Below are 19,596 nucleotides of genomic sequence, written 5' to 3' on the forward strand. Positions count from 1 at the left end.
AGGTACTTGCTAGATCTCAACTGCTCACTTGTGCATTCTTCATCGCGCGGAGAGCCAGCTACTTAATGATAAAAGAACACATTCTAAACTGCATTTTCAAAAGGCGAGCACACACGAAAAGAGTACAACTTCAGCATTTGCGTTTGATAAATATGTACCTGGAAAGTCATTAAACAGTCAGTGGCAGTAAAGAAAACAGTTACTTCTTTTCAGTGCTGCACACAATGGAAGTACAATTGCTCAGAAGTGGTTGACAACTACCACGCGTCATCTTATTTGTACAGTGGGGAATATGTTCTTGAATATAAAAGCATTGCATTTTATTTTCATGTGAAAAAAACGGTGCATTGAGGTTCAGAAGGCTGGAAAATCTGTACAGCGATTCTTACAAGGAAGTAACGAGCAGAGACAATACAACGAATCAAGTACATTTAAGATCACAATAAAATGGACAGTGACAAGTGACAAAACACTGTAAACAATTGGAAATGTTTCTCACCAATCATGTGGTTGGCAACATGGATTTGTATTTCTCGTTCGTTTTCAAACGTCATCTGGCACTTGATACACTGATAGGTCTTTTTCTGTTCAACAGCAAAAAATACGGACACGAGTTTAGAGGGTGCAATTACAACAGAGCCACTGCATGTGGCAACAATTATAGTGGTCGACAAAGTTCATGACAGTTTCATTGTTGACCAATGAGATGGCCAGCTCCCCGATGTAAAACGTCTCAAAAAAATAAAACAAAATGTTTCTAGGGGATCTCAACGGGTAACTACAGCTGTCAAAGAAAAGATACCTGCTATGCATAACCTTGTTGTAGGTCCAGTAAGAACAATGGCATAGAGTAATTCTGCATCCAAGCTCCACCCAAAACCACATGGACCGCCGGGATACCACCAAGCATAGGATTCAATCAAGCTGTTAAAGCCAAAAAACTGAAGTAGAGGATGAATTAATTCATTATATACTTATTTGCTGTCCCTGGTCAGAAAATTGACGTTCCATCCCAGACGGCCATGTCCATGTATCTCATCGGGGCATGGGGTATGCCTTCCAGTCTAAATCAGCTGTATAATGTTTTGTTGTAGTGAACGTGTGGAGGGTGCTCTATTTTAGTACTAGACAAAGCAAAAATGAAACCAAGCGGTAAAAGGCATTCACATGATCGCCAATCATACATAATAACTGAAATTGGAGGTGGATTTCATCAAATGAATCAATCAACAAACTCAGGCAGGACGATTTACAGCCTTGGTCCAGTAGTACGCAAGAGACGTGCATATTAGTGTGCCATCCTACTGACCACAATGGGTCTCATTAAATAATTAATCAGAGTACACAAATAAATTAATTCCTGTTGCTCTCAACTTATACGGCACTGTGAATATAATCTTCATTCATACATCACTCACTGTACCATCATCAGTTTACATATGTGTGAACTAAGTAATGTCTACTTATACAAATATGGAATGTGTGTGAAAATATATTTGTTTTAGGCACGCCAGCTATGTCCGAGTCTGCCTTTAGATGCTGTTAGAGTATGTAACATGCTTGAAAGTTCAAATCAGATATTAAAGGCACTCATATTGCGGACAATATGACTATAATAAATGGAGTCCCCTTGTATTCATTTTTTGGTTTCAACAGTTTGTATGAATGAATCATCTGAAACCACTAATTCAAGATTCAGATGATGTCAGAACACACAGGGCACTTAAATAGAAGAAATGCATCTCAGAACTAGTAGCGTGCAAATGAGCAGGTATGGCTGTGGGAATAATTAAGAAATCTTGTAGAAACTCTAAATGTAGGAGGAAAGATATTTTCTCAGTGAGGGCTACATTCTGGTTTCATTAACACTGACCAAAAAAACAGAGACATTTCACAATTGTATAACTCATTATACACACCTGATCCAACCAAGTTATCTACATTGCAAGAAATCAATTTCTAAGATCTTTGTTGTAATCCTGCATACGAAATTACAATATTTTTAGTCAAACACTTGCTGGAGAGTATAGGTGCGCTTCTACCATCAAACCTAACCACAAAATAAAGCAAATATGTATTTTTCAAAGCTGCAGGTGAGTTTGTACAATTTGAGTATCAGTAGTCCAATAAGCATGGAACTCAAGAAGCAATTTTAAGAAACATCTCAGTTAGTCATATTTTTAGTGTTGCATTGTGACCATCTGGAGTCATTTTCATGTTTAGACTATTTGACAAGGTCAACAACTTCGTTTTTTTTCCTCTTAGGAGTGGAAGAAACAAACATTACTTTGTGACAAAATGTAAGAGATTCCTGTGTAATCACATATTCTTCCAAAAATATCAATATGGTACAATGGCAGACAACTGACAAACACAGTCAGCATCTTAAAAAGAAGTTGCTTATGAGTCATTGTGGGCACTTAATTGCAGAAGGGCATCAATACTTAAGATAACCTTAATGTAAGTAAATCATTCTTGGGGAAATTTATCTTCATTTAGACTGCCAAGCAGCAGCAGATCTGAGCAATTTAACATGAACCCTGAATTGTATATCTAGGCTGTGAAGTTAGCATAGCTCATGGAAAGTAGTGAATGTTGCAGGAATAAAGAGGTTAATTGCAGTAACATGGTTTGAAGGGCCCTGGATGTCTTGTTGTCTTATCCAAATACAATGTAAGGCTCTTAGTTGATGCTATATCTGAGTCTTGCAACAGATGCAATCGTTGATGACCCATCTGCTCCTTAATCCTGGAAAGTAAAGGCTGCTGATTAAGAATGATTAATGGTGTCAAGCAGAGGTAGCTGGGTGTGGTCACTATAAGATGGACTTAGACCATCAGACTGTGTACAGTCATGGAAAAAAGGGATTGTGCTTTTCTATCCAGATTGATGCAGAAATTATCCAGATTGATACAGAAATGAGACCATTTTTGGGACTAGAGCTGCCAAGTGCTATGGTCTGCTCTTAAAAAAGACATTTTAAAGCCCATGGGGCAGATGGATGCACCGTTCTCTGCTTAAGGAATAGTAACAAACTGAGGTATCCATTGTACATTAAAAACACCTTGCACATACCCAGGCCGTGTTAAAACTTGCATGCTTACAGGAGCTTTTGCCTATGACAATGACTGTGTACATGCATCGGGATCAATACTTTTTTTTTAATCTTAAATATCTGCGCCTTCACCCACTAACAATGAAATAATCCCGTATAATGCTATAAGGTATTAAAATGACCTATACATCACTAATATGCAATCAGGCCACAGCTCAGTTGAAATCAATACATTACACATGTTGCCCAACACTAGCCTATGGAGTGTTTGCAGTGCTGTTCCTTCTATGCTACCCATGGGTTCTTGCTGTTGCCTCATTATGTATCCAATGGCTGAAATTCCCATCATTTACATGATCACTTATGCTTCACATTCCATCTGAATTCCCTAGGAGTGAAAGATCTTTTGTTGGCAGTAACCATTGTCAGGGATATAATCAAAGACCTGGCTAGTAATACTTTCCAAGCATGACAAGCTGCTCTACAGCATCTTTTCATGCAACAATCACTTTACTATAATGCACCATTTTCCTCCCTGTTAACAGAATCTACCTACTTGACCTGATGGAACATTGGTCCGTTTAAACAGAGACACACATACGTCTCTCTGAAAGACATCCTTGTTCCACAGCAAGTGTCCAATTTGTGTGAGGATTTTTAGGATTAGTACCGGTTTCACTGAACTAAGAGTTGTCATGGTGCCACAGTAGCACTTCCTGTCCTCTACATGAAATAAACTGTGTATGTCAGTACAAGCTAGGAATGCTACAGATGAATATAAACTATCAATTATCTGAAAGATATTGGTAATGTACCCTTCATGCCAGTAGCCCCACAGGTCATTCTCCAAGTCTTCCTCATGCCACCTGCCATCATAAAAGAAATCCAAATAAATTTACACTGACAAATGAGACACAACCCCATCTTGAAACATAATCACTTAAGGGAATCTATACTTTTTCCAAAAATAAAATATACTATCCCTTGATATTAATGTGACAGGCAGTTCTACAAATCTTAATAATGACTTATGTATAATTTAGACCCTTGACATTTTCTATTTCTGAATGCTAGAGATTCTCAACTGCATTCCAGGTAATTGATTCTGGTTCAATATGTCTGCAATTATCAGGAAGATAGACTTTTTCCCTAGGCATGCTTTAATACAACCATTATCCCCTCTTTACATGAGGGGCGTGTCCCACATAACTGAAAAGGGCTATGATTATCCAATTCCCACAGAAACCTAACCTTGACCCTCTATAACCAGGTAACAATTGTCCCATAGCAGGCTCCCCATAAATGAGTACGGTTTTAGGTATAGTGTTCACTTTTAAGAAGACTTCGACACTCCTCAGATGTTAGACCCCAATCAACCAACCTTTAGATGAGGCACAGCAAAAATAACGTTTTTATTAGATAAAGTGGACAACATACAAGCATATTTGATTGGTGAAAACACCGTGTCTAGTTGCTACTCCTTCTCTCTGGGGCAATAACCGTAGCTGCCCATTTTCTCACTTCAAATGATACTGGAAGAGGCCGAAATGGCAAGTTTCTCATTGAATTGCTTGCAATAGTTCCTAATGAACCACTCTACATCAGGTTAGGATCTCTTTATTCCTCTGCTTCCAATCTCATGTGTGTGGCTCATCACATTGGCTCTTCAGCATCTACATCTCACCAACTTTGAATCAAGACAGGGGTTTTAATGCATCACAGTATCTTTTGAGGGAAGTACCATTCAATAAGATTAATTAACCAATTGTCTGAACACCTCAAGCTCCATAGGAAAACCAAGATCATTTTGTTCAGAATATAAGGTCAGGTGAAGATTGAAAATGTAGGGGGCGTAGTAACCATTGCATCCCTTTTTGGACAAAATCTCTAGTTACAAAGGGAAGATCAAACAAATCTAAGGGTATCCACTGGCTAGCATTCAGTTAGCCATGAAGGCATGGATGATTCTCTCAAAGAATATTCTTCTTTTTCAAGAGAACCTGCCTCTAACCCATACCCCCAGTTAGTTGGCAGTGAATCCCTTAATTCCCAAAATGATAACAATAATCCCTTGTGTTTGAAGCTGACCAAGGCCCTGCACCTGAAACTGACTGCCCAGAATATAGGGGTTCTTTCTACCCTTGGGACCAAGTAGGCAAGATATTGTCTTTCAGTCTTTCATGTCAGGACTGAACTATACTGCCTCGAAATATAAGATTAAGTTATGTCCAAACCGGTGAGCTAGTCTGTAAATGCCTACATAATTTAGTTTGCTACTGGCTGTGTAAATTAGGTCACTAAAGTCTTCCAAGGGCCTGGTAATGCCTTATGCACATAACCTTGTAACCAGACTGGCTTCGGCAGGAAATGTCAGTGCACGCTTCAAAACCAGCCTTCAAGCTTTGGCCCTAAAAATGCTAGCTTTCTGCCTATAAGCAAGTGCTACACATCATGGTATCTAACCATTTCTTCAGTAGCGGGCTGCCACTGAACAAGGGTGGCAGGGTGGAACAGGGGGTTAAAAAAATAAAATAAACACTTACCTTCTAGGGGAGACGTGTTCTTCTCCACTTGTCCTCTTCCTCTTCCTGGCTGCACAGGCTCCCAGCCCTGAGCCTGCTCACAGCAGTGTCATGATTGGTCTGAGCGGCCTGCTTCGCCACTCAGACTGGGAATGTGAGCCTGGGCATGTTCTCCACTTGGCTGTGCTATACAGCCAGGCAGAGAACATGCAAAGTATGCATGTCTTTTTGGCCGGCTCAACCAACATGGCCGGCCAAACAAACATGTGCACTTTTGTGTGCACAAAGCCCTTCTCCAGCCCCCTTTCTCCTGCCCAGTATTGCCCCTTACCACAAGGAAAAAAAATTATAATAACATAGTGTACGTTATCATCATTTTATTTTTCCTTTTTTGGAAATCTTGTGGGGAAACGCTTCTCTAGCGGAGGAGCCGTCCCTGCATTTCTTTGCAAAGCGTTTTGTTTGACATGTGAAGAAATAAGCATGCCTTTCACTTCTACACACGGACTCCATTGTAGGCATACATTTTAAGCAGTCTTTTGTTGTTTATCTAAGGTCTGTACATTTTAGACAGAATTTTATTGTTTTTCTAATGGCTGTACAAATAACCTAATGCAAAGCTTATAACTGTTTGCATCTTACTGGAAGTGACAATGGGCAGTCAGTCAATCAATCTTTGGCATGTATTGTGACAAATATTTAGCACCGTGGCTTACCCAGTTACCTGTCGTATATAAAAGGACTAGTAGTATGAACATCAAGAAAAAGTAAACCTATGTAATTCAAAGTGGTATAGAGTTCAGCATTACCACAGCAAAAAGTAAGAGGTGTGTTTAGTTTTCAAAGGTTTTATTGTGTCCAAACCCTGGTTAGGAACGCATTACCCTGTTAAATATGTGTGATTATAATATGACTTGTATTATGGCTGAACTTAGTAGTGTGGGTTCATCTAGCAAGTGACGAGAAGTATCTCCAGAAAAAGCATTTTTTAATTCATGAAACTGACTGAAAAAAAAAAAGGTTCCCTACAAAAGCTAGTAGAAAGAAGACACACTATTTAATGGGAACACAAAGAGATGAGACTCATGGTTGGACAGCTCCTAATATTTAATAATACATAGGATTCTGTATGGTTAGATTGAATTTAGTGGCTATAGCTTAAATAACATAAAAGGATGTTGCTTGGGGGATTCAAAAAGTGGGTACTGTCTGATGAAGGCTGCAAAATTGTGACCATGAAGACACGGCATTATGCAGACGAATGCTGAACATGAAGAGTTTCAGGTATCCAGCTATGTCTTTATTGACATATGTATAAAGTAGTCAAAATTGCTTATCTGAAAACAAACCACAGTGCTCACAATGATCTCCTGAAAACCAAGAGAATACTCACTTTTCCAGCTGACGATCCTTTGTGTTCTTCATTATCAACCTGAGCATGATCCACATTCACAATTATGTCTGGGAGCACTTGCAGCGTTAAGGGTGGATCATCAACTGATTGTGACATCTAGGTACAGAACATTAAATGAACTAAGAACTATGTCCTGCTTTTGTGCTAGGCCACTTACTCTATCCATGCTCATTAGATCGGATGATCAAATGATCACTGATGGTGTTATGAGCACACTGGCTCATGGAATAATAATACATTTAATGAGAAAAGAGTAGAGTAAAAAGAAATGCATTAACAACTATATACATCATTTAATGGGACACAGGACTGGGCCCTAGTGGATCTCTTATATAAATGCTTCAGATTTCAACAAAGAGGTGTAGTGCAACATAAACCTATTTGCAGAATGGAAAACGTTTAGCCAAGCTACTCGATGGAAACACTGGAGGAAAAAAATAGGATGCACATGTTCAAGAGAGTATAAGGTCACAATGAGCTTACCCTGGGAACTGGAGATGTTTGGGAACATTTCCTTTGGCCACTTGTCTCTGGAGTAAGGTCTCTGTGATCCATTTGAATGTGATTTTCAAGATCTTCCAAGCTTTCAAATTTGACACTACACTCTGAGCACCTAAGACTGCCACATGGCCTCTCATTAAATTCCTGTGGAATCAAACCTGAGGATTGTCCATTGGTTGTCCTACTCATGCACCCCGCACAGAGTCCATATGGCAGTCCATTAACATCGAGTTTTACCAAGTCCTGCTTGTTCCTGAATTCTTTCAAACACAAAGCACACTTGTACATTTTCTGCAGTGATTGGCTATTGGGAGAGGAAGCTGCAGAGTTACCTGCCAATTTCTGCATATGGAATGTTCCATGAATTTTCAGCTCCAGAGTCGATGTGACAGTTTGCATGCAAACAACACAGCGGAAACCTGTAAGGGAATTTCGGAGATCTGGGTGCATTTGACAATGCTCAATGAATTCTTCTTCACTCTGCAAGGGCATTTTACAGATCCTACACGTTCCTGTGTCCAAACTCTTGCTGTGAGTAACTTTGTGCTCTGTCAGTGTCAGAAGTGAAGGAAACCGTTCACCACAAATGGGGCACATGTAGTGCTTAGCTGGGCCACGGTGAGTCTGCATGTGCTCTCGGAGACCATTTTCTGAGAAGAAGGTCCTTGAACATACATTGCACTTATGACTCCCTTTGATCAAATCAGCCTTTTTCCTTGAGCAATCATCCTCACCGGGTCTGATATTATGATCCCTTAAGCGATGGTTTTGCAAGAGCGCTTCCATAGTGTAGGCCGCTCCACAGATGTCACAGCCATACATGGGCTCAGAGGCATCTACATCATCTTCACTTGCTTCATGACTGTTGGAAACATCCGGATTTTTCATCAATACAGCAGGGAGTTCGCCACTCTCCAACTTCTTGTTTGTCGGAGTGACACCATTGGGTGTACCATTCTGGTTGTTTGTGTCAAAAACACAGTGCTTTTCACGCAAATGTTTCTCTAGCAAAATGATAGCATGGAATGCTTTGCTGCAAAACTTACAGTTGTACTTCTTGCTGTGAGTTGTGATATGGCACTGCAGTTCTACCTCTGTACTAAAGGTCTCTCCGCAGAATATGCACTTGTGGGACTTTGTTGGATTGCCCAAATGGCTGTGCTTCACATGCACCTGAAGATCCACCTCCTTCCTGAAATCCCAGTTGCATGCTGTGCAGCGGTACATTTTATTTTCATTGCTGTGCTTCACTGCTAAATGCACCTGGATAGATACCTTGGAGTCAAAAACCTCTTGACAAAGTGTGCAATGATACAAGACAAACGTGTGCATATCCAGTAAGTGCTTCTGCAAATCATCCACGGAGGAAAACTGCTTGTCACAACTTTCACAGACATAATGGGTTGACGTGGTCATGTAGTGCACAGTGAGATGCTGCAGGAGTGACTCTTGTGAATCAAAGTCCTCCTTACACTGGGGGCATGACTGTTTCCTTAAAAGCAGCTCCAGGTGGGACTTCAAATGAGTTTGGAAAGTTTCAAAGTTTGAAAATTTTAGATCACACTGATTGCAAGGATATTCGCCATTGGAAACAGAATTTGAATTCACAGAAAGCTTTTGTCTTTTGGGTGAAGAAACCTCAACATCAGAAGATACCGGGCTATGCTCCGCTTTTGATTTCTTGTTATTTGCCAAAGGAATGTTTTTGTGGTTTTCTTTAATATGCTTAGTAAGCTTCAGGATGGAACCAAAAATAGGGGAGTTTGTACAATAAGGGCATGAATAAACTTCCATAAAAGATTGTGAGGGCTGGATAACCGGGGACTCTAGTTTTGAGCTTCCTACATTGCAATGAGTTTGTTGAATATGCTCTGTCAGGGTTGCTTCAGTGAGAAAGCCCATGGAACACTGATTGCAGAAGAAGGCATGGTTGCCATCTTGTGTGGTAGCATTTGGGCCACAGTGGCTGATGCGGATGTGCTCTTGTAGACTATTGATATCCGCAAACATCTCTGGGCAATAATTACAATGAAAGGCGGAAATGCTGCTGAACTGCATCATTGGATATGCATGGTTTTTGTGAGCTTTTCTAACATGCTCATTCAGGTTGTATAGAGTTGGCATTGAATCGAGGCAGATCTGGCATGTGTGGTTTTGCTGAGGTTTGTCAGGATGAATAGTTTTTAGGTGAATCTCCAACACAGCGAGGCTGTTGAAATCTCGTTTGGAACAGTAGGGGCAACTGTAATTGATTTTAGACCAACCTTGGCCTTCCTCTCGGTCTAGCAATCCCATTTTCTTATGCCCTCTTGATGGCTTTAATGTAGAGTCTGGGGTGGACCCTCGCTCAAGTGACGCACTTGAGTCAGGGGTGGCACTGCTCATGGACGCAACACTACCCAAGACGGGGTCTGGGCTGATGCTGTGATTGCTGGAGTCGGGTTGCCTGTGGCTATCTAAATGGCAATAGACTTCTTCAACAGAGCAAAACTGTTCTGGGCACATGGGGCACTTGTGTTTTTTGTTGGCGTGGATCTGATCAATGTGAGTTAGTAGATTGTTTTCATCAGAAAATATCTCAGGACAATGAATACACTGCAAATCTGCTTTTTCTGAAAGCTGAGGGTGTCGCGACAACACGTGTTTCTCTAAATCGTCAGTTAGGCTGAATGTCTCTTCACAATAATCACACATGAAATCCTCTTTTTTTAAATCTTTGTCAGCCTTTGACATAGTTTCTTTGTTCCTTTTGTGTGCTTGCATGTGGCTTTGCAGTGAGCTTGTGGAGGAAAATCCCCGCTTGCAGACAGTGCACTTGAACGGTTTCGTGGAGCTATGGGTTTTCAAATGAATTTTGAGGTGGTCACTGCGAGAAAATGCTGCCTCGCACTCATGGCAGTGGTACTTTTTGTCCCCTGTATGCAGCTTTATGTGACGATCCCGACTCCTTTTGTGCTTAAAAAGCCGGCTGCAGTAGGTGCATTTGAAGGGCAGCTTGTCACTGTGGATCTGCTCGTGCCTTTTCAGGTAACTCAGGCGGCTGAAGGACTTATCGCAGAATTGGCAGGGATATGGCAGGCCGGTGCCTCCTTCCTCCTCTCCGACGCCGAGATCACACCCATCTCCGATCATCTGAGAGGGTGACGCAACATCTTTGCTTGAGGGAGACGAAGCCACCCAGGAGAGATGTGGGTCGTCATCACCATCTGTAATGGGAAAGCAGAAAGGAGATTAAAACCAATTCCCAGTGCATCTGCGAAATAAGGACAAAGCCACTCAAGAACATCGTGGGCCCTTGCAATAGCACTCTCAAAAACAACTGCTCAGAGGGCACGCATGCATTTTGAATTGAAAAGGAGAACCGAGCCCAAAGAGCAGAAATACGTATATATTTTCAGTGTAGTCATATTATTTTATTCATCTAATGCCAACAGTCATGCAAACACATTTCACTGCCGTTCCCTGAGGCAGATTCAACACCTGTTCTCTATTTTCTGACCAATGAGCACTAAAATTACAAATGAAATGTATACTGCAACAGTACACACTGAAGCAGAAGCAGCGAGCGAAATGAGAAAAATAAGTGGCATCAACATATCCAGGAAGTTCATCGCACCCAGTTCAAACAAATCACACAGGAAAGGTAGCAAGCCTGTATGAGCAGCTGCAAGACAAAAAGAGAAAAGTAACTGCTGCGTGATGCCACTATAGATTGAACAGAACGGACAGGAAAAGAAAAGACAACAAGAATAGGGATAGAAAATAATTAATTTGAACAAGACTGGTTTCACTAGGTCTGGGCAATTAGAACAAGCTTGGTTTCACTAAGTGTGGATTTGCACTAAAAAGTTGTGAGTACTCCAGCAACAAGGAAAACTACCGTTTAAATTCACTATGGCAGCCCCATGGCCAAATCCAGCATCAAACAAAACAAAAATACCCTTTCCCTCTCATAAAGAAATGATTTTGTTCTTACCCAGACTGCAGCAGCAGCAGGTTTTAGCAACCTCATAGGTTACTGGACCATGTTTATTACCCACGTATCCGTTAGCGAAAGGTCCTAGCAAGATTGCATGGATACAGACAACAAGCGACGTCCAGTTGGGACAACTTTCATGCTGTCCGTGTTATTGGCACTTATTTTTACTGTTCAAAAGTAAATCCACAATTTTGTGTGCAAGATTTTGCAGAGGTTATTACAATGGAAGATGCATCTCGGAGTGACCCCTCTGCTAATCCTGGTACAGAGAAGAGAGTCTACAACAGTGATGTCATCAACATAACAAGACCGTAAAATGATTAAGGCATTACAGACACAGGAGTACCACACAGATATCAAATTGCCAATATACACTTTATACAAAGTTCAGAACCAAGTGGAACTTAGTAAAGCGGGTTATCTAATTATTTTTATATAAAAATAAATCGGATTTATCTGTATAGACTGTTCTCCTTGAGCAGATATTGCACAAGTTTCACTGCCTGAATTGACCACCTTTAACAGTCCTAAACAGAAACAACAAAGTTAGCAGATCTTTGGTTCGCAGAGCAGAAAAAGCATCACTCTTTCCCTGCTTTAGCAGTCCTCAGAGTTCAGAAACAGCATTAACCAGCATCTCAACTATCGATGCATAGCACTAGTAATAACTCCTCTTCCTTCAGCAGCTCCTAACACAAATAGCCAGCAACAAACAGCAGCATTTACTTCCCCATATGTCTCTATGTAGAGAAATAGGAACGATATATCTTCCTTCCACAGCAGTCAATACAAAGTATGAACAACTCCTCCATCATTTCTCACATAACAGCAAAAAGCAACATATCTTCCTCCACCAGCTTTTAATGAAAAAACAACAAAAATGTATATACTTTCTTAATCCAACTCTCATGACAAGAAACAGCAAAACAAAGAGCATCCACTCCTCACACAGGTGCAAAGACAAAAAAACAGCATCTCGTCCTCAATAATTTCAATGTGAAGAAAAACCTAGAAAAAGCATTCAATCCGAAACCATCACAATGTAAAGAAACAGCCACAAACAGCGTTTCCTCCTTCCTCAACACTCAAGGCAAAGGAACAGCAACAAACATAATCCCCCTTCATCTGCTAAGAAACAGCACCTCTCTCTCTCCATTATTTCACAGCCAAGAAACAAAAACAGCCGCACATCCTTCATCATTTCCGCGCAAAGCAACAAATAGTGTGTCCTGCCTCCCCAACTGTAATGCACGGAAACAGCAACCAGAATCCCCGCCTCCATCCACTCACGTAAAGAAACAGCAAGACAGCATTCCCTCCTCCTCGGCTTTCTCATAGCAAGGAAGCACTGAACAGCCGCGTCTCTCTCACAATTTGTCACGGTAAACAAGCACTTCTCTTCCAACACAACCCACAAACTGCCAGCATAGGGTAACTCCAAGCGCGTGACACAAAGTACGAGTGCAGGACGGTGCTCGTTACCTCACCCTGAGCTGCCTGCCTCTCTGACTTCAGCCATATTACCAAGCCTCTCCTCCCTAGCCAAGGCGAGGCCTGGTGTCCCCCGGGAGCCGCTCGGAAGGCCCCTCCGCGCCGGAGTGATGCAGCTGCCTCCTGGGCCTCTCCCAGCAGCTTCCTGGATTAGGTTCGGCGGGGAGGAGGTACACTGCAATCTAATTCTCCACTCAGGCCGGCGGGGCTCCTCCAGGGACAAGGAGACAAAGGGGACAGAGCAGGAAGCGAGGGCCTGAACTAGGGCAGCACATGGCGAATTTTCTGCTGCTCATGTGCTCTGCCAAAAGAAAAACCCACACTTATTAGAAATGGACGTGCTGCGTTTTAACCGGTTAGGGAATGCGGGTCTCTTCAAATCCGGAAACTGCTTGGATAAGCTAAGTCTCCACATATAAACATAACTGAAACTTGGAAGCCATAACAGATAATGTACGTTTTACTATCTAAATCACAGCTAATTTCTCTGTAACGGGCTCAAAATAATCAACAAGCCAGAAACTACAACATGTGGGGGTGTGGCCTATTAAAGAAAATATTTATGTACATCTGAAAGACAGCGACTCGGAACAAGAAATGGAAGAGGGACAACGATGGCTACATTAAACAAAGGCCATGGGCCTCTGCTCAGTCCACCCTTCCCCCTCACCTGCTCTCGTGAAATGTGGAAATGCTATCTGAGACTTGAGTTTTGCGAATAATACCCAGTAGCAGCTGCTGCCATCTTCACAACTAGCACTCGCAGTGTCGTGGATAAACCTAATTTGCAGCAAGAAGTGCAATTTGCTAACCAGAAAAAAGAACTGCAAACTATTCTTCTTTCATTTGATTCAAGGAAAAAATATTGGTTAGGTTTGTTCTAAAGTAGTCTTTCCCCTCTCATGCGTGCATTGAAATCAATTTGCGTGGTTACATTCTGCTGAGGTTTAGCGCATTAACCAGGCCATACAAAGAGGACATGCAAACATGGCGAGTTCTAGCTGTGATGTGCATCATTGTTTTACGTGCATTAGGATTCACTTCCCGAGACAAACCTGTTATTATCCTAGTGAAGTGCTGCAGATCTGTAACAAATTGTCAGGAACAAGTCTTCTGAACTTGGTGTCAACATCCCTCCTCGCACGACCTCTTTTTTGAACAATTATGTTTTTTTGTAATGCAATCAAAGGAATTTACCAGAACGAGAGAAATCACTTTTAGAAAGGAGATTAAAGTCATTAGAAATGGCTAATCCTGCAGAGCGGGACTGCTTGAAAATAGGGAATCACATGATAGATACAAGGCTTTGTCATCAGGCAGAGAGCATTAAAACATCTATTAGGAGGGTAAGACAACTCAATAAGGGTTAAATGAGAGGGAAAGGAAAGCTTTAAATTGGCTGCACAGAGCAAGAAGTCTTAAGGAGGGGCTCACGTGTGTGTTCTTGTGCATTCAAGACAAACCCTTATAACGAATTACAGAGTAGTCCGTTAATTTGCCAATTTAAGACTCGAGGTGCTTGGAAAGCATCTGCCATAAAATTAGCACCGCTGGAGTAGGTTGTGTAATAAAGGTCCACATGCAAAAAGAGCAAAGCTGAGGCTGACCTGGGGTTAGATATTGGGGTGGCTTTAATATTGAAGAACCCGCAGGCCCACCTCCACGGGTGCATGCCTTCCCCAACCCTGCCACTGGTCAGAGGAGTTTGAGATACTGAGACTCATGCCTAACTGGCCTTCTGGAGCATTGGAGAATCACCAATGTGGATCCACCTGGGCATGCGCGCACGTGCATGCACACACACACACACACACACACACACACACACACACACACACACACACACACACACACAGACACGTGTACACACAGACAGACACGTGTGCACACACACACACGTGTGCACACACACACCCCTACCCACCCACCCACCCCGAAGCCACCCCACCCCCCAGGTGCTTTGCAAGAAATATGGCCCTGGTTAGGTACGGGTGAGGGAGCTGGCATGAAGGGTCGGGCTCATTGGCCTATAAACCTATAAAACAAAGAAGACAAGAGAGCAACACAACATGCTTTGGGCTTGTACGTGAGAGTACGCCTCTTGCAGTCACAGAGGAGTGTTCATGTCTTCACAATGTAGAATACCAATGATGATCGCCCGCTGAATTTCCCCTCTGAAGAGGACTTCTGGGCATTCTTTGCGGTTTTTAATGCCTGGTGGAGAAGTGCATCTTCTGGACATCTTTTACCTGCTGCATGGATTGTGGCATGTCTTATGGTGGCATTTCATATGGCTAAGAAGCTCAAATTGATCACTATCCATGATGGGATATAAAGTTGCATGTTCTTTTATATATTTCATAGTGTACTCCCTCCAATATTGACAGTTTCTTTGAGTAATTGTGTGACAGGAGCATACTGTGGGTTGCATCATTTAGAAGATGTCATAGCCATTGTTTTGAATACTGTTCCGAGATGCTCTTTACGTACAACAGGCAAACCAGCTTGAAACCAGTTTTATTCGTTATACATTATAAAAAGGTACCACACAGCGCAAAATTAGCTGTGAAGCAAAGGAGCGCTGCATATTATATGAGGGGTTGGAAGGCCATCTACAAGGTTGTGTACATCAAGAGGGGATAACACAAATACATTTTACACACATTACAAGTCACATTTCAAGGCACATGAAGATTAAGTGAATTGCCTAGAATCACATGATGTTGAGTCTAGTACAGAGGCGAGGATGTGAACCTAGGTCCCCAGGATCACAGATCGGTAGCGCCATCTGCTAGTCACAGTATTTCTCCAGAGATGATCTGGTCTGTAAGAATAAGGGGCAGGGAACTATATGGTTATCTATTAACATGTATGTCAGCACACAATGAAAACATCATTATTTGGCTTGGAAATTTTGAAAAAGCAAATACACAAAAGAGGCTACTCTTTGTGGGAGCTCAATCAAAAGATTTGGTTCCACAGTGCCCAAACTCACTTGTTCTAGTTAATGATAAGTCCGGCTCGCGTGACAAATGGTTACCCTAGTTGTAGGTCATCAGGTAAATTCAATAACGAGTCATTCTAATCGCAACACAGTGTCATCTTCGCACACTGTCACAATACTCTCCAGTCCATGAAACATGTGAATTTTCATTGCAATCTTGTGAAGCCTCAAACATTAGTTCCATTACTAAAGCAAGTGTGAAGCGAGACGCCCCAACCAAGGGTAAACAAAACTGAGAATAAGTGATTAGTCTACACTTCAATCACTTTATGCAAGTTGGTTGACAATGAAAACGAAGAAAACAAATCCAAGTGACTTGAGAATATTGTCTGAATGGGAAATGCCACAGACCTAAGAGTACTGTCAGAGGCCAACAGTGCTTCTTTCATACTAATCGAAAATCAATACAAGATCATGTAATCACAAAGCACCTCAGGCTTATATTTGTAGCACGCTGTTTGGCATGATGACAATATCTTGATTTATATGATACATCCCACTTTTGAAACAAGATACATTTGTATCATGACATTTTTTTGCTTTCGCAATAGGACCATCACCCTTTCTTCCTCCAATACATATTCTTTAAAAAAGTTAGTTTGCTTCTTCCAAAGCTTTAAAAACGATCTGTAAAAGGGGGAATTGCAAACTACAATGAAGACTTTCATGCTTGCTGGATTTTCCATTAATTGTTTGTCAAATTGTTTCTCGCTGCAGCCAAATGGTTCATGGGGAAGAACATGTTTAAAACCCCGTTTCTGAAGGAGGTTTTTCTCTTGCTTAGGACTCAGACAGCACCCACCTCCCTGCCCGACCCTTAGTCCAAGCTCAGATAATAAAGCAAAAACCCTTGAAGATTGTTTTGACTTTCCTAAATACTCTGTGGGATATATTTTAAATTTTCAAGTTACTGATCAGATTTTTAGAAAGAGGAGAATGGCATAGATGGTACAGCTCATGAGCCAAGGCTAGCAGTAAGGAGAGAGGACACCTTTGCTATGCAATGAGTTGGGCTGAACTATCAGTGACGGGTACTCTGAGCTGCACAGTGTTGAATATAAAATTAAGAAGATCCCGTATCTCATAGAGTTTGATCACAGGCATTCAAGAAAAATACCTCTCTGAGACACATGGCAATTGACATAGTTCATGGATCGTTTACACAGGCTACACAAGAAACAATACTGCACAATGTTCTGGGCGTTGAAATGCTTGCAGAGAACTAAAAACTACAGATAGACAAGAGTGGAGAAAGAGTTTGTAAATAATTTTACACAACAGCGAAAGAAGAAACTATGCTGCAAATGCTTCCAAAATTGTTCAAATACCCACCCACACAAAAAAATAAAGGGACATTCAGGAATTGCTTTTGCTGGTCACTGTCGGCGATCCACCATTGAATAAAAGGGTACTGGATTTCGTTTCTTGACACTGGATGGTCTCAATACATAAATGTTTTGTGCACTTGAAATTCTCAAAGTTGCTTCCTTGCTTTTACCATACATAAAAGGTTCTCTTTATCAATAACTCTGAGCTGCAGAGGGGCAAGCAGAAAGCCAAATGAAATAAAATGGTAGCAGAGTTGTCTGCAGAGTGCAAGGAAGTTTGTCCCTACAGACAATTGGAGAACAAACTGATACCAGAGTATAAAATCCCCCATTTGCTACATAACTCAGTTAAATATTAAATAATAGTCATTCAGCCTCTTAAAATGGCTCATGGTTTGGTGTTCTCAAAGTTACTCGAGTACATGTTTACCAAAATATGTCATTGCCATCCATGGATTTTGTAGAAAACATTAGCCACAGCCAAAACCACAAAGCCCTCTTTATTTTATCTGTACAGGCCAAAAATAACAGAGATATAACGGGACTCTTGGTGCTGCTCAAACTGATAACCTCATTTTCATTCCAGTCTTAGGAGACTTGTTGATGGGTCACATCTGCTATCATGTCACGCAGTGTAAGAATGGAATGATTCTCCCTTTTTATTGCTTTGTTCAAGACGTGCATGTCTCCTCTAGGCTGCACCATTCCTCACACCACCATTCATCTGCTCATTTTCTGCCTGCCCATACCACCAGTCTTGATGTCACCCTTTCCATTTTTAGGAATGATACAATCTTCTGTACTTTTTCCTACAATGTTATCTTTCCATGGCTGTCCCATTTAATGGTCACCCTCCCATTTATTAGCGTCTTTTCCATGGGACATCTTCAATCATCCATCATTGCTTTTCTTAAGAAAAGGCAATTTTCTACGTTCTACCTTCTAGGGAAAACACCCATTCTTCTGCACTTCCTGTGAACGAGTACATCACCAATCCAATGGTTTTCTCACGTGCACACTCCCCACTTCTACACATGTTTGCTACAATGTATTTGTTTCCTTCATCCACCTGTGCATTATAATTTGTCAGCAGGCCCACCCTCAGTACACTGGTGTTCGTACACCTGACCCAAGTTCAGGCAGACCTCTATCCCATCTTTGTCTCCCTTTACTGCACCACAGTGTTTCTTCATGACTTTTCCCTGGTAATTAGGAAACCTTTTGATTTCAGTGTTAACTTGAAGTGAGCCATTTGACGATAGCTTGTAAACCTGCCTAGTGACACAGTATACCTCTAAATGTAACCAGATATTCACCTATTGGAAGTAAAGGCAGACAAGGTACTTGGATGGTTCACATCTTTTCAAGTAGGAGTTATGATTTAAATTTTTATAGCAATTGATAACAAGTATTAGAGTGGATGTAAGAGGCTATACTAGAAAACATACGAATCGTGTGACTAACATACAATAAAGGAGTCCAGATAGGCTTCATTCAGCAGATGATGATGTTGCTATAGAGCATTTTTAAATTAACTAAAGGGCACTAGGCTTTGAGTGCACTTCTACATTGCTAATGTTATTCTTTCACCCAGTCAACATTTAGCAAACAACATATTTCTCCACAAGGAAATAACTTTAGTCTACAGTTTGGATCAACTGTGGCTACTCAATACTAATTGCCAAATGATCTCTTTACAAGTCTCCTGGAAATAAAAGAACAACTCCACAGTATGCACATACACCAACATGTTTTGACTGTCATTAATGGATATTTTCTGTTCTGGGTTCTGAGGTTTAGAAGCCCAGACATAAAATACTATAAAGGCAAGGTGGAACCTTAATGGTCTACCATCATGATTCATGGTGTAGGAGTGAAGGACAGCCAAAGGCGAGTGCATCTGGGCCCATGTTTCCCATTTTGTAATGGGAGGACCACTGGCAGTGCCCAACATTCCTTCTTGTACTGAAGGGTCACCGTCTTCTTTAACAATCAATTTTATGGTGGGTGCTAGGAGGATAGGAGAATAAGAGACTCAAATGTATGCAGAGTCCTGAATGTCCTCGACTCCCGCTGTACGGCTTACCCAGGAACACCTCTATATAGATTCCATGGACACACATGTAGAACATGGCAGAATCACACAATGTCTACAGACAGAAGGAACAGTTTGTCAGTAGGTTGAGTGCATAATGTCATTAGGTTTTAATTCATCCCAATAAGTTCATATTCAGTGAATTTTTACAATCCAATCCGTGCTTGAAAATATGCACAGAAAGGGTAAACATGTCTCTTGCATCAA

At 41.4% G+C, this 19,596-nt stretch overlaps 1 protein-coding gene across 4 annotated transcripts in view; it reads right to left on the minus strand.

The window, feature by feature from the left end:
- ZNF423 (zinc finger protein 423) overlaps positions 1 to 19,596 on the minus strand; it is a 397,152-nt gene that overhangs the window by 164,848 nt on the left and 212,708 nt on the right. The window contains exons 1-3 of one of the 4 annotated variants that reach the window (XM_069218321.1): positions 12,954 to 13,273; positions 7,475 to 10,698; positions 500 to 584 (exon numbers count right to left, since the gene is read on the minus strand). In XM_069218321.1, coding sequence (XP_069074422.1) covers positions 500 to 584; positions 7,475 to 10,624 — 3,235 coding nt within the window. In that variant the 5' untranslated portion in view covers positions 10,625 to 10,698; positions 12,954 to 13,273. Of the gene's footprint in view, positions 1 to 499; positions 585 to 7,474; positions 10,699 to 12,613; positions 12,642 to 12,953; positions 13,274 to 19,596 lie in introns of those variants that run through there. The other 3 variants (XM_069218320.1, XM_069218322.1, XM_069218319.1) reach the window with 3 other exon arrangements.

This window comes from Pleurodeles waltl, chromosome 12 (genome assembly GCF_031143425.1).
Source record: "Pleurodeles waltl isolate 20211129_DDA chromosome 12, aPleWal1.hap1.20221129, whole genome shotgun sequence".
Taxonomy (NCBI): Eukaryota; Metazoa; Chordata; class Amphibia; order Caudata; family Salamandridae; genus Pleurodeles; species Pleurodeles waltl.